This window comes from Anastrepha ludens, chromosome 3 (assembly GCF_028408465.1).
Source record: "Anastrepha ludens isolate Willacy chromosome 3, idAnaLude1.1, whole genome shotgun sequence".
In the NCBI taxonomy this organism is placed as follows: Eukaryota; Metazoa; Arthropoda; class Insecta; order Diptera; family Tephritidae; genus Anastrepha; species Anastrepha ludens.
In genome coordinates, this window is record NC_071499.1 from 55,864,619 (window position 1) to 55,878,908 (window position 14,290).

Consider the following 14,290-nt stretch of genomic DNA (forward strand, 5'->3'; position numbering starts at 1 on the left):
TATGATTCTCTTTTGGTTTTTTAAATTAAAATATATATTTTTTAGTTTAGAATTTTTTTCTATTTTTTTGGAAAATGTGACATTTTTTTTTTCTCAAAAACTTTTAACAAAAAAACAATTTAACTTTTTTTTCAAAAACATTTTTTAAAATATATTTTATACTAAAAAAATAAAAATTGAAAAGACTCTAGCCAAAATTTTCAACTTTGCATAAATCTAAAAATTACTAATATAGATTTTTTTAATAAAAAAAAAAAATGCAGCTAATTTCTTATTACATTCGAGGTTTATGGGAACACATGGAATCGCTTATGATAATAAATTGGTGTGGTTTGATTAGTAAAAACTGCTTACCTTTTAACCATGGCTTTTGTATACCAAATGGATGGATAAGTTTCCCGTATAACGGTGCGATATTGTCGATTTAGATCTTTGCCCGTCAACGAGTTGCGCGTATTGCCTACAATCACACCGTCCGGATTGAGCATTGGTATAAGCTTGAAAATGAAGCGATGTCGCAGTCTTTTGGCTGCCAACGTTTCGCCGGTGATGAAATCCATAAGGCCTTTCATCATCCATGAGGCAGGCGTTTCGCTGGGATGTACACGCGCCGATACTACAATGGCCTTCTTTTTCTATAATCCAATAAAAAATATAAATATCTTTTGGTAAAAACCGATTTTTGTTTTGTATCTGTAAATCTTACAAGAAGTATACACGCAAAATTGAAGCATTTTGTCTATGTAAATATGTGGGTGCTTATTATTTCATTCGCCTAGCACTCATATCAGCAATTCTCAACTGACTTATGAGTACCTACGTTCTTGCCGCTAGGAGCTGAACAACGATAAAGTCCACTAGCTGCAAGGCTCAACCCACTTTGGAATAAATGATAGTCAGCTGCACCATGCGCTGTTCTTTTATTAGACTGTCATTATTTACAATTCTCATACGGTTTAATCTAACGAATGGTTGTCTTCGTGTGTATTTCCGTTTACCTTTCAGTTCTGCTTGACTTACAATCATGGAAACGTAGTAACAGCACCGTGCGACAACCATTTTAAACAAAAAAAGTGCACCCGCAAAACTAGGTACTAAATATAAAGTATATCAAGTATATAAATATAGTAAAACTACGCTTTCAGTTCTTTTTGACGTCAGAACTTTTTAAAGGACTTTTGAAATTTCAAATATACAGGTATGATTAATTCAATTCTTTTTTTGTAATGCAGTGGCATGTAGAATAATAATATAGGCATTAAATAAGAGAGGAAATTCTCCGAAATTCAGAAAAAAAAAATTTTTTGGAGCAAAAGGAGAAATAGGTATAGAAAATGTCCATTTAAAATTCTATCATTGAAATTTTGATAGATACTTTAGATATGCTGCGGATAGACACTATTACACATTCGAATTTCCTTCATATAACTTATTACTTTATTTATTGAGGATAAAAAATTTTTTAAATAAAGTTACAAAAAAAAAAAACATTTCCAATACCTATTCGTCCTTGTGCACCAAAAAATAATTTTATATTTTCAATTCCGGAGAGTTTGCTCTTTTATATACCCATATTATTATTCTGAATTTCTTATATAAATATTATTGAAATTTCAAAGGTTTTTGTCGCGCGTTTACACCTGCTAAAATTTTCAAAAACAACATTTTGTCGGTTAGCTTTCTAATTTTCGAACTACCTTTTCAAGAAATTAGGTTTTTACCCATACAATCGTATCCCTTTTTGAAATATATAGGCATTTCCAGTATTGCAAATGTCTGGGGTGAAAATAAGAGCGTGACCCACAATTCTCTAATTTCCTATACAGTAAAATAATACTAACTCTTCTCCATCTCTTTTTGGGCAGCTGTTAGCTGGCAAATATTTCCACCGAAATTCCAATAAATCCAAAACAACACTCCGCATATGAAATCTACTAAAATGGTCTAAAGTAATTACTTCATCGTAATGCTTTTCGTATTTATTTATAAGCGCATACTTAGATGGACTTAACGGCTTGATGAACTTCATTACAGCATGCCAAAATATTTGCTCTCTCCACATGTTTAACTATTCATGCCCGAGTGTGCCCATGCATATGTACATACATATGTATGTGTGTACATACTCATCTATACTTTCCAATGCCAGCAAGCCGAAAGCCTTCAATCTACTGCTAAGCAGCTGCTCACGTGAGACAGGAAATCATCACTTTTGATAATAGGGGATTACAATCTCGTTGTAGTGATGCTATCATCAGTTGAGTATTATGTTATAGTGGCTTATTATTTCAAGTGGACTACCTACACATACATGTGAATACATACACTGAGTAGTATATGTACTTATATATACACCAAATAAGTAGCAGTGCGGCTTTATGCTGCAACTATTGATGGAAAAATATATGTTTATGTATGCATTTAAGTATTTATGGCATGAACCCCAAAAAACTTCGAATTAAATAAATTCGTGCAAATATTTTCCAGAGCTTACTTTGAATGCTTGTAATGAAAGTTTGATATTTTTCATACCAATATGTGAATGTATGTATGATTTTCCACTGCTTATATATCTACAAGTTTGTGGTGTACGGTGGAACTCTGAATTAAATTTTTATATCACATAGTAGGCTAATATTTTTGATGAAATTCTGCGTAAAGTGCGAGTAAGAATTTTTTTATTTATTTATCCAATTTTACTACGAAATCCATTAAGGCGTAAGTTTTCAACGATCGTTACACTAAAACATGCAAAGGGTGAAATTTCACTTTGAAGATTTGCTTTTTCAAATCTTTTGAATTTTATATGTATGTATTATAGTTAAAAAAATGGAGTTTGCGTTTCATTGTGATGGAATTGTATTATACTTTTTTGAAATTATTAGTTAATTTTGAGTTAATTTAATCAATAGAGCTCGTGATCTCCGAAAATTAGTGAAGGGTTCTCGACCGTCGATGACCAAGATAAAAGCTTTGAATGCATTTTTTTGGTAACTACTGTAATTCGAGAACCACTTAAGGGATTGAGTGGAATTTATGTAGCTTATTGAAAGCAAAAAAAGCTAGTATTCAAGCTAAGGATTTTCTTAACAATTCGGCTCAAGGTTTCTGGAAATAAGAAAACTTCGACTAAGTACTAGATTATTATGAAGTTAAAGAACTTTTCTGTTCTGATAGATTTTAGATGAGCTCATACCAATGGTCTCCGCAAAGTATTGTACTATATGTGAAAGAACCTCCAGCAAAGATGGCTACAACTTCGACCAAATATTAGTGTTTTTTTTTTTTAAATTTAGTAAAGTCATTCTATAAATTACACGGACCCCCGAAATTATTATTCATGAGTTTCATTATTTATATACAATATATAAGGTTGTCAAAAAAGTCTTGCGGTATTTCCGCAAGCTTGTCTTTGCAAGCGCGTAGTTCTAGTTGTATTCGTCGCATCGGTTCACGCTAGAGCTTTTTGGAAAGCTCTTTTCACGTGCTAACACGTGTTTGATTAATTGTTGTTTGCTTTTAGTCGTTCGTGAGTTATAGCGTCGCAAACATGGAGCAAAATAAAGAGAAAATACGGCATATTTTACAGTACTACTACGATAAAGGCAAAAATGCATCTCATGCTGCCAATAAAATTTGTGCAGTTTATGGACCCGATACAGTTTCCATTTCCACCGCACAACGATGGTTTCAACGTTTTCGTTCTGGTACAGAGGTGATCGAAGATGCGCCACGGTCCGGAAGGCCTGTCGTCGAAAATTGCGATAAAATCGCTGAATTGATCGAAAGAGACCGGCATAGTAGCAGCCGTAGCCAAGAGCTGGGCATGAGTCATCAAACCGTTATAAACCATTTGAAGAAGCTTGGATTCAAAAAGATGCATGCGAATCGCTTCTGAATCGCAACAAAATCGACCCGTTTTTGAAGCGGATGGTGACTGGCGATGAAAAGTGGGTCACTTACGACAACGTGAAGCGCAAACGGTCGTGGTCGAAAAGCGGTGAAGCTGCCCAGACGGTGGCCAAGCCTGGATTGACGGCCAGGAAGGTTCTTCTGTGTGTTTGGTGGGATTGGCAGGGAATCATCCACTATGAGCTGCTCCCCTATGGCCAAACGCTCAATTCGGACCTGTACTGGCAACAACTGGACCGCTTGAATGCAGCACTCATGCAGAAGAGGCCATCTTTGATCAACAGAGGCCGAATTGTCTTCCATCAGGACAACGCCAGGCCACACACATCTTTGGCGACGCGCCAGAAGCTCCGGGAGCTCGGATGGGAGGTTCTTTTGCATCCACCGTATAGTCCGGATCTCGCACCAAGTGATTACCACCTATTTCTGTCCATGGCGAACGAGCTTGGTAGTCGGAAGTTGTCCACAAGAGAGTCCTGTGAAAATTGGCTCTCCGAGTTTTTTGACAATAGGGAAGCGAGCTTCTATAACAGGGGCATTATGAAGTTGGCATCTCGTTGGGAACACGTCATCGAACAAAACGGCGCATATTTGACTTAAATCGCATTATTATAACCAATTTTATGAACAATTGAGAATTCAATAAAAATACCGCAAGACTTTTTTGACAACCATATATATACACTCTTTTTTGGAAGTTTTTCCGATCTCCTTTTCCCATCTTGATGTTTTTTCCACAAATTGGGTGACCTACAGTTTTTTGCTGCCTTCGAACGGCAGATGGTTTTTAATGAGGATTTCTTTCATGGCATAGATACACTGCTATTGCCGTGTGGCTGTTGTCTATTGACTACTTATTTCTTTATTTTATAAAAACATAGTTCGTCCTATAATTAAAATAATTAAAATAATCCAAGTTACAAATTTTCTACAAGATTTTTAAAAATTCGACATATTTTCATCAACATTTTTTATCAGAGTTTTGAAAAAAAAAAATTGGATACGTGATTTTATAGCCCATTAAAAATTAGTATAATAAAGTCCAAGTTTTTTTCCCGGACGAGGCTTCACATTTTCTCCGAATAAAAAAATCGTCGTTTTAAGTTTATTAAATTTGTCTTTAATATTTGTGTATGTAAACTTTTTTAGATACGATCTGTGAATTCGGGGGTTTATTTGTTAATACTGATTTGTGGCACTACCAAAATATAATTATTTGAAAATGGTAATGAAAATCAGTAAACGCAAAAAAGGGTCCTCTTAAAAAAACCGTTTGCCGTTCGAAGGAGGCATAAAACTATGAAACTGTAGATCCTCGGAATTCGGCCAAATACACAATAAACGATGTAAGCGCGAATTATATAGTATATATATATATATATATTTATGTTTTCCCCTTCAAAGTAATCCAACGTTTTGTGCCAACGTTTTTTCCAATCTTCGAAGCACTTCAAAAAATCATTTTTTTTTATCTTGTTCAGCTCCTCCTCCGATGCCGTCTTTATCTCGTCAATCGTAGTGCAGCGTCATCTTTTCATGGGCCTCTACAGTTTCGGCAACAAGAAAAAGTCACAGTGGGCCAGATCTGGGGAATACGGTGGCTGTGGCATCATTAGTGTGCTGTTTTTGGCCAAAAAGCCAAGGGGCGTTATCGTGATGCAAGAGCCAATTTTTGTTCTTCCACAAATCTGGGCGTTTCTGGCGGATTGCTTCGCGCAAATTGCGCATAACTTGCAGGTAATATTCCTTATTGACCGTTTTACCCTGTGGCAAGAACTCATGATGCACAACGCCCCTGCAATCGAAGAAAACGGTAAGCAAAACTTTTACATTCGACCGAATTTGGCGCGCTTTTTTCGGTCTTAGTTCGAGTGGCAGCTGCCATTGAGATGATTGAGCTTTGGTTTCCACGTCATAACCATAAACCCACGATTCGTCACCAGTTATGACCCTCTGGAGCGAATTTGGGTCGTCGTGGACACGAAATACAAAAAGAACTTAGTGATTTTATTAAAAATGCTGATTGCCAATGACTTTTTGTATTCGATTTGGCATAAAATTGATAATCCTACGACAGGTTTTTGTGGGAGTGGAATACCATAGTTCTTTATTTTTTTGCCATAAATCCTTCCTATTTTTGAATGTTCCCTTCCCGATTCGCTTTTTTAAATCTTCCCAAAGGTTTTCAATGGGGTTTAGGTCGGGTGCTTGGGCTTGACCAATCCATAACTTTAACATTACTAATACTAATATTGAGGAGTGTTCTGGGTTATTATCTGCATAAAAAACCACCTAAGTGACATATGCTCCGCAACAAATGGTAGCATAACTTCTTGAAGTATGTCCTTGTTAATAAATTTGTCCACGTTTTGGTTATGAGGTGAATAGGTCCTACTCTATGCCAAGAGAAGTCCCCGAATCATTATGTGGCCGCTACCGTGCTTGCATTTTTTTTATGAATCCCGGTGAGAACTCTTTGTTCCATCGCTCCAAAGTTATACCATTCCTTTATACCCTCTGGTCCACACCATGACTTGGGTCCTTGAGCAAAACTTTTCTTCGCTTTTGAAGTTGATTTTTTCAACAGAGGAACTTTACGAGCTATTCTGCCTCGTTCATGTTGTACAATCGACGCCGTACACTTCTCGCTGATACTACGTTGTTCATTTCAGTTGCAATGACCTTTGCTGAGTTAAATGGATCCTTCTGGGGTCACAATTAAAAGTACCTATTTTAATGACCATATGTGTATATGTATATCAGGCCTATCTCATGGAAGACTGTTTCGTCTAATATTACATTATAAATTTGTTCTGCTTATCAAAATTTTTCTTACTACTTTAATTGCATTATTTTCTGAGTCTCCCAAATTCTAAAGCTCTACAAATGTAAGAACGGTGCCAATGGAAAAGCAAATATGCTAAAAAATTAAAACAAAAAATAAGCTTTCCCTTTCGTAAAAATGTTTGCTTCCCTTTTTAATTTTCTTCTTCCCTAGGTGCAATAATCGTAATAAATGCGATTGCCCGGATTTCTATTCACGAACTCGAACCAAAGAGCTCTTACTTACTGAACAATAAGTTAAGCCACAAAAGTTTCTTTACTCACCCGCATCGCTTCTTCGTCCGGAACCGGCGCGGTTACCGTTAAATAATACACATTGTTACCCGCAAGCGAGCGACACAAAAGTCTTAATTTACAAAATTTCGATTTTACAGGATCCTTTTGTATATTCATCAGATAATCCTGCAAGGAGTGTACAATGTCATGTGAAAATCGAGCATTACAATGATGATTATGATCTTTATTAATTAATACACCCACACACACCAGATGACCGCACTCGATGGCATCACAACGGGTAAAGTGGCCAATGATATTTGTGAGTGGCCACTCAATGGCAGTTGTGGGTACGTTTGTGCATTCATACAAATTTACATATATATGTACACAGGTACTTATAGTACTCGTATGTGTGCGAGATACTCACCTGCAAGTCACTGTACGTGTACGGATAACTGTGTGCGAAGTACACCGTATCGTTGTCGTGTTGAAATTCAATATTAAATGTTAACGTATAGGAGCAATTCTCCTCCTCCTCCTCAGATGGTGTGCTGCAAGGCGGTACGGCAAGCAAAAGGACGCGGAGAGGGGGGATGGGGTGGAGAAAGGAGAGAAAATTTAAATGAAAGAGTTGATGCGGGCAGGAAGAAGAGCAAACGAAAAGAGATTACAACGCGGCTGTGCCATGAAAAATGGGCTATAATTGGAATTTTCATTTGCAAGCAGCTATTTACGTATGTGCAAACATACATACAAACTGCACATACTCGTATATACTTAGCTATTTGCATGTGAAAGTGTATGTACATTCTTGTCAAGGTTGCCCCTGATAATAAACTCACTCATCATCGTTGCGATAGTAGGCGATATTTGTGCCACAACGCTTCCAGCCTTCACGTATCTGTTTGGCGTCGATGGTCGAATACATGAGCGGACGCATGCCATCGTTGTACAGACTATCGGACTTGACCAAGTTCACGATGGAAAATCTTTTCGGATATGATGGCGTTGTAGGTGTGGTGTGCCGGGTCAGCAGTTTATATGCAGCACAGTTGCACAGCATCCATATGTGTGAAAGTCATTAGATGCACGTTGCAGTATTGCCGTTGTCGATGAGCAGCATTAGCAGGGGCCAAGCAATTTGGAAGCGGAAATGAAATAAAAAAGAAATTTCGTAAATTAGTCAGCGTTGACCATTGGAAAATTGGAGAATATTTATGCTTAGTGTGCGCTGTGTTTGAGTATGTGTTTTATATATGTATGTACATATGTGGATGTATGGGTTTGAGAAGGCGCGCTGGTCGATTATCAATTGAAGGAAATGTGGGTAATGATTGAAAATTTATTGCCATTACCAGCACTCATTGCAGTTGGCTCAAAAGTGACGACTTTTAACTTATCTACTAAAAACTTGTAAGGATATTTGCAGCACCGATGAAGGACTGAAAAAATGGCAGAGATGTGGCCATGTTCAGACCGTTAAGGGGGAACGCCACTGTGGGGGGTCAAAAAATAGTCGATTTTTGGGAATTTTATTTTGTAAGTAGGAATGATTATTCGAGAATCGGACAAAAGGCAATTTTTTATATATGTATTAAACTATGTTGATGCAAATTTTTATTAAAAAATATTGAAAATTGACAAATTTATGTAACTAAACTTAACGAGTTAAAAAAAATCATCATCTGGTGGCAGCGATACAGCAATGAATAACCATCTGAAATTAAAAAACCAAAAATTTTATTAATCTGCACAATAGTGACTATCGTTGTAAGTAGCCGTTTTTTTATTGTTTTTGTTTTTTTGACAAACTGGAAGATTTGACTTTCGATATGTGTTTTTAACCATTTTTTTTGATTTTAAACAGGCCCAAAAAAATTGTTATTTCCAAATTTTGAAAATTGGCTACCTATAGTACAACGATAGCCAATGCGATAACAAAAATTTCGAAAAAAGAAATTTAAAGTCGGTTCATTAGTCTTCGCGAAATCGTTGCCACCGTGTCAAAAAAAGTCGTTTGAAATAAAGCATCGTATCGTAAGCGCTACGGGGCCGAACCGACAGGTGCTCACTTAAGTGCACATAGAATCGGGAATAACGCGAATTTCGCTTTAAAATTTTTACCACATTTTCTTGAGTGTTTATACTAACAATTTATGCAACAAAAAAAGATTTTTTGGAATTTTCACACTGGTGTTCCCCCTTAATGGGCTCACAGCGAATTTGAAAGAATCAGCTGATTGTCTGACGTAAAGGGGTCTCGACAGCGGTTTGTTTACAGAAAACTGAGATTGCGAAAAATATCAACACAACCTCGACTCATGTTACTTTGTTGCCGTCTGAACAACGACTGATTGAACGAGTGTGTGAAATGAGCAAAACAGAATTCTGCTCCCAAAATATTTCGGGAAAATATGAGGAATTACGTCAGCTGGAGTGAACTAGAAGTGGATTTCATTATTTTGTTTTCGTTGATAAAATTGATTTTTTGATCTTTTTTTTACAATTTTTATTTATAACAAACTTGATTTTTGGGTTTTTGTTTTCAAATCGGTTCAGCTCGCGTAAATCTTAATATAATATTTTGCCGAAATCTTTTGGCGGTAGTCTGCCTTAAAATAAAGGAATTAGGAATAAAGGAAAAGGAAGGAGGAATAAGAGGTGTAATTTTGATATTCAAAGAAAAATGCTATTTTTTAATATAAATGATCGGATGTTTATTTCATTATTTCATTAATAGCGGAAAATAACATCAGGCAAATGATTACCACGACCACGCTACAGGATAATATCCTTTTCATGGAATTTTCCATAACCTAATTGCAAAGTGGCTACCCTATGTTCTCGACAGCCTCACGAATTCCATCTTTGAGGTCTTGAATCGACCCTGAGCTGTTGGCGCAGACCTTCTCTTTCACGCGACCCCAAAGAAAAAAGTCACAAGGTGTTAAATCACAAGATCTCGGTGGCCAATTGTGATCACCTCTTCGAGAGATAACACGGTACGGAAACTTTTCCCGTAAAAGATCAATGGTTTCGTTGGTTGTGTGGCACGTAGCGCCGTCTTGTTGAAAATAAACGTTGTCCAGATCAATACCATCCAATTCCGGCCATAAAAAATCGTTAATCATCTCTCGATAGCATAATCCATTCACCTGTAACACTTGTTATTGGAAAACCCTTTGTAATACGTTTTAAAATTCCGAAAGACAAAATTATTTTCTTTTTTTTTGGTGAGACACCCTAATGTACATATGTATGCGCATATGACTGAATGCTTCTCAAAACAAATTTTACAACGCCTACAAATCTAACTGTCATTACGACTCTTGTATGTTTAATTGTGGTGCAGAAAGCAAAAGGGAAGTTCATTTGATGGCTTTCGTTTTTGAATTGGGGGTTTCTTTCTGAGAGATGTCCATTCGGACATTCGGACCCCTTACTTCGGGTCCTATTTATGGTGACGTGACAGCCTGGAGGATGGAGAGAAGAGATCATCTCAGCCTACATCCGGCAGACTAAGACTAAGTGTTTTTGCTGTATCTCATCAGATTCTTTTACTTCTTCAAACTTCTCCAAATTGCTCAGCCTTTTTTCCATACAACTGAGTTCAACTGAGTGGGTTGGTGCGTGACTACCATTCGGGAGTGCGTAGATTCGAATCTCCGTGTCTGAAATAGCAAAATGAAAAAAAAACCGCTTTTTCTAATAGCGGCTCTCCCTCGGTAAGCAATGGCAAACCTCCCAGTGTTTTCTGCCATAAAAAAGCTCCTCATAAAAAATCATTTGCCGTTCTGCAGACCCCTCCATTCGTGGAATAGCATCAAGACGCACACCACAAATAGGCGGAGGAGCTCGGCTAAAGACGTAACAGAGGTGTATGCACCAATTATTTATTCATTTCATTTTAACTAAGTGCCATCAATGGAAAAGTTGATTCTGTGCTGAATACTTGAATTCAATTACAATAACTTTTAGTTATTTCACTCACCTGTAAATGACATTCTTCCTAGTTCGACGCACACGAAAATAGAACCATTGTTTCGATCGGCTCGTATATAAATCGGAACGTAAATATAGCTCATAATAGGTTTGTGTAATCATCACCGCCTTTGCCAGATTACCCGACTCGAAGCGCGACTCAAACTCCAGACCATCATATTCGTCCGCATTGCAGGGATGACAATTCATCAACACCTTGGAACCACCAACTGCTGAGCGACTAAACTGAAGTTCATACAATGAATCAGAATTTCCAATTTCATTATATACATTTTGATTATCATTATAAGGATTATATCTGCTTGTCAAATCATAATTCGCCGCGTATGCTTCCTGAGTTTGGGAATTGTTTAAGCTTGAGGAAATTGAGGCCGATTTAAAACTCTGATTGTTTGCCAATATTTCAGCAGGATGCGTTTTTATTGATTTTGAATTTTGTGCTTTTGATTTTGTTAACGCCAGATGGTGCAAGTTCATGTTCGTTGCAGTTACCGTCTCACGCAATGTCTTACTACCGTCATCATCGTCGTTTTTGGCATCGTCAAAAGTGCGTTCACATTCAAGCTCACTGCTTAAGCTAGTACAACTACTACTACTACTACTACTGCTAGATTTATTTGTATTAGGACCTATGTCTCCTGAAAAGGTGCTAGTGGCATTAGATTTGTTTTCAATTAATTTTACCGGTGCGACGGGTCGTGTAGGGAGATCAGGTAGAGGCACATCTTCGAAAGCCCTCTTTGACGCATTTTGCTTCTCTTTAATGGTAGCTACATCTTTGCCAAATTGACTTTTAATGTACGTAGGCGTAGCTGGTTGGTATTCCGGAGATTTATTTGCCCAAATATCATCGATGTCATCTTCGATCCTCACTTCGCTTACTTCGCTCACTTCGACTACTTTGTTCAATACTTCTTCGGTTGTTTTAACTTCAATCTCATCATCATCATCTTTATCCATATCGTCATTGTCATTGCCGTCATCATCATCGTACTCGTCGTTGGAATTGCTCGATGATCGTCGCTCAAGGCTGGCTAGTAATTTGGTGAAGGAGTTCTTCAGTTTCAACTTACGACGATCGGGTGTGCTGCGATCGGGCGAAGAGCCACGCGACTCCGAGGACGATATATCCGAATCGCTCGACGAATTTTGTGCTCTCGACTTCTTCTTCGATGCCTGTGCATGCAATCGGTGGTAAGGTGGACGACGATGGGATTTTGTTCAATTTCGTTTGTGGGCAGTTGTCAAAAAAGCAAATTTTTATTAAATGAAATTTGAAATTAACAAAAAAAAGTGAATTAAAAATTAAGATAAATTATACCAATAAACAATTACAACAATAACAAGAACATAAATAGAAAAATAGTTAGTAATGGGTTTGTTGTTGTTGGACGTACATAGGTAGCAAGTTAAACTCAAGTAACACAAGGTCATCTAAATGTTTGGTCGAATAGGGTCATGCATGAAGCACCAAAATGAAGAAAGTTTTTTGTAATAGCGGTCGCCCCTCGGCAGGCAATGGCAAACCTCTGAGTGCATTTCTGCTATGAAAACGCTCCTCATAAAGAACCAATTGCCGTTCGGAGTCGGCTTAAAAGATCACGCCACAAATAAGAGACAATTATTTTCTTTTTTTCCTTTATATATATTTTTATATCGATATATTTGTTCTTCTCCGCCTAAAATAGTGTTGGGCATTTATTGACAAACTTTCCTGCGCCCTGGGCTGAAGTATTTAATTGAATCTCATTTCATTTCATTGCAACGCACATCATGCCACATTCTGCCCTTTTATTTCATCTTCTTCTTTTTGATTAAATTTTTTTTTTAATCTTCCCCACAAGCCACTCTCTAACGCTCTTGAACTTGAAAGATCTTACCTGAAATCGCTCAAACGAAACATCGAATAGTGCAGCTGCTCACAACCACAGGAACCCTCACAAAACTTTTGCTTTCTATAAATTTGTAGGAAGTGCATACCAATGCCATGCCACCTTTGCTTTGTAGACAAGCGAACACATGAAAATAATGCCAGACCAACAGTTCGAAGGCGCGAATAATTGGCAAAAAACAGATTTTCAGAACGAGGGGAAAAACGTTCATTAACGCCATCGACGCTGAACATTTGCAGATGATTACAAATGCAGAAGACAGCAAATACAAATTGTGCAATGTCGACGGTGATAGGCAGCTGTGTGGTTGTGGCGGTGCTGGCGGTTTATGTGACGTCATTGGCTAAGTTAGGTCACAGTGGTTATTAAGCCAACAGTTGGTGACGTGCTGTGTCGTGGTTGGCAGACTGATTAAACACATACATATGCATATACATATGTATATATAGAAGTACATACAGATCTGGCGCACTACGTCGCAATGGCACTGACACTGACAATGGCAATGACAGACAAGCCGCTACAGTGGCCAATGGCGACACCACTTGGCACATCGTCGAACCCGTAACTGCAAATTCACGCGTAATTTAATTTATTTTTATATATTCTTAATTTCAGTTCATTTGATTTTCGCGTGAATGAAATGAATTTTTGTATGTCCACATTCTGATTTCTGTCGACAATGGGCCTGTTAACTGTTCATTTATTTTTCCGCTACTATGCACTGCTTTTGCTGGTACAGATGCCACACTTTGCAAGCGACAACAACAATTAACTGCTTTAGGTTTGGAATAATTAAATTTTCGACAAATTTCTACCAAGCGTATGCACATTGAAATTTACTATTTTAAATTTTTTGCCTCTGCCTTTTTATTTGAAATATGCTCGATGATAGTTCGAACAATTTGTGGTCGCTTAACAAACACGAGTCACCATTTTCATTTCATTCAATAGCTACACACACACGCACAAACACACCCGCATGCTTAATTGATTTTTCAGGCCATATTTGCCAAGTGCTGTTGCAGTTCATTGAGCCGTTAGCTAATTAGTGGCAGCTGTTGCAGCCACCATCAGCCACAACCAAACATTATCATTTTAAAAGTTGTAATAGCTAAGTGGTTTTTGTGTGTACGGGCTGTAACAGCTGATACGTAAGGTAATTTACAGGTTGATAATATCGTCTGTAGTTATTTTAATTTGTTTTTTTGTTTTCTATTATTTCTTACTCAACTTTGTTGAAAGTTATCGAAGTTTCTAATTAACCAAGGACAGTGATACGTTAAGCTTTTGAGAATTTAAAATAAATTATGAACAATATTATATTTGTAATTTAAAGAGATTTGCTATTAAGAGAAGTTTACGAGGGTTGCCACTTAAGTTTTAAGATATGCATACAAAGCTGTACCAGTGGAAATGTC

At 37.2% G+C, this 14,290-nt stretch overlaps 2 protein-coding genes across 12 annotated transcripts in view; one reads left to right on the forward strand and one right to left on the reverse strand.

Moving 5' to 3' along the window:
- LOC128858011 (uncharacterized) overlaps positions 1–12,029 on the reverse strand; it is a 52,211-nt gene extending 40,182 nt beyond the window's left edge. Inside the window, exons 1-5 of the mRNA XM_054093905.1 lie at positions 10,967–12,029; positions 7,818–7,964; positions 7,403–7,526; positions 7,021–7,158; positions 355–635 (exon numbers count right to left, since the gene is read on the reverse strand). Coding sequence (XP_053949880.1) covers positions 355–635; positions 7,021–7,158; positions 7,403–7,526; positions 7,818–7,964; positions 10,967–11,937 — 1,661 coding nt within the window. The 5' untranslated portion in view covers positions 11,938–12,029. The remainder of the gene's footprint in view (positions 1–354; positions 636–7,020; positions 7,159–7,402; positions 7,527–7,817; positions 7,965–10,966) is intronic.
- Positions 1–14,290, forward strand: part of LOC128858012 (glutamine-dependent NAD(+) synthetase) — a 275,347-nt gene that overhangs the window by 41,976 nt on the left and 219,081 nt on the right. For 2 of the 11 annotated variants that reach the window (XM_054093915.1, XM_054093912.1), the window contains exon 3: positions 5,394–5,649. The exons of the other annotated variants lie outside the window; for them this stretch is intronic. The gene's annotated coding sequence lies outside the window, so the exon portion shown is untranslated. The remainder of the gene's footprint in view (positions 1–5,393; positions 5,650–14,290) is intronic. 11 annotated transcript variants of the gene reach the window in all.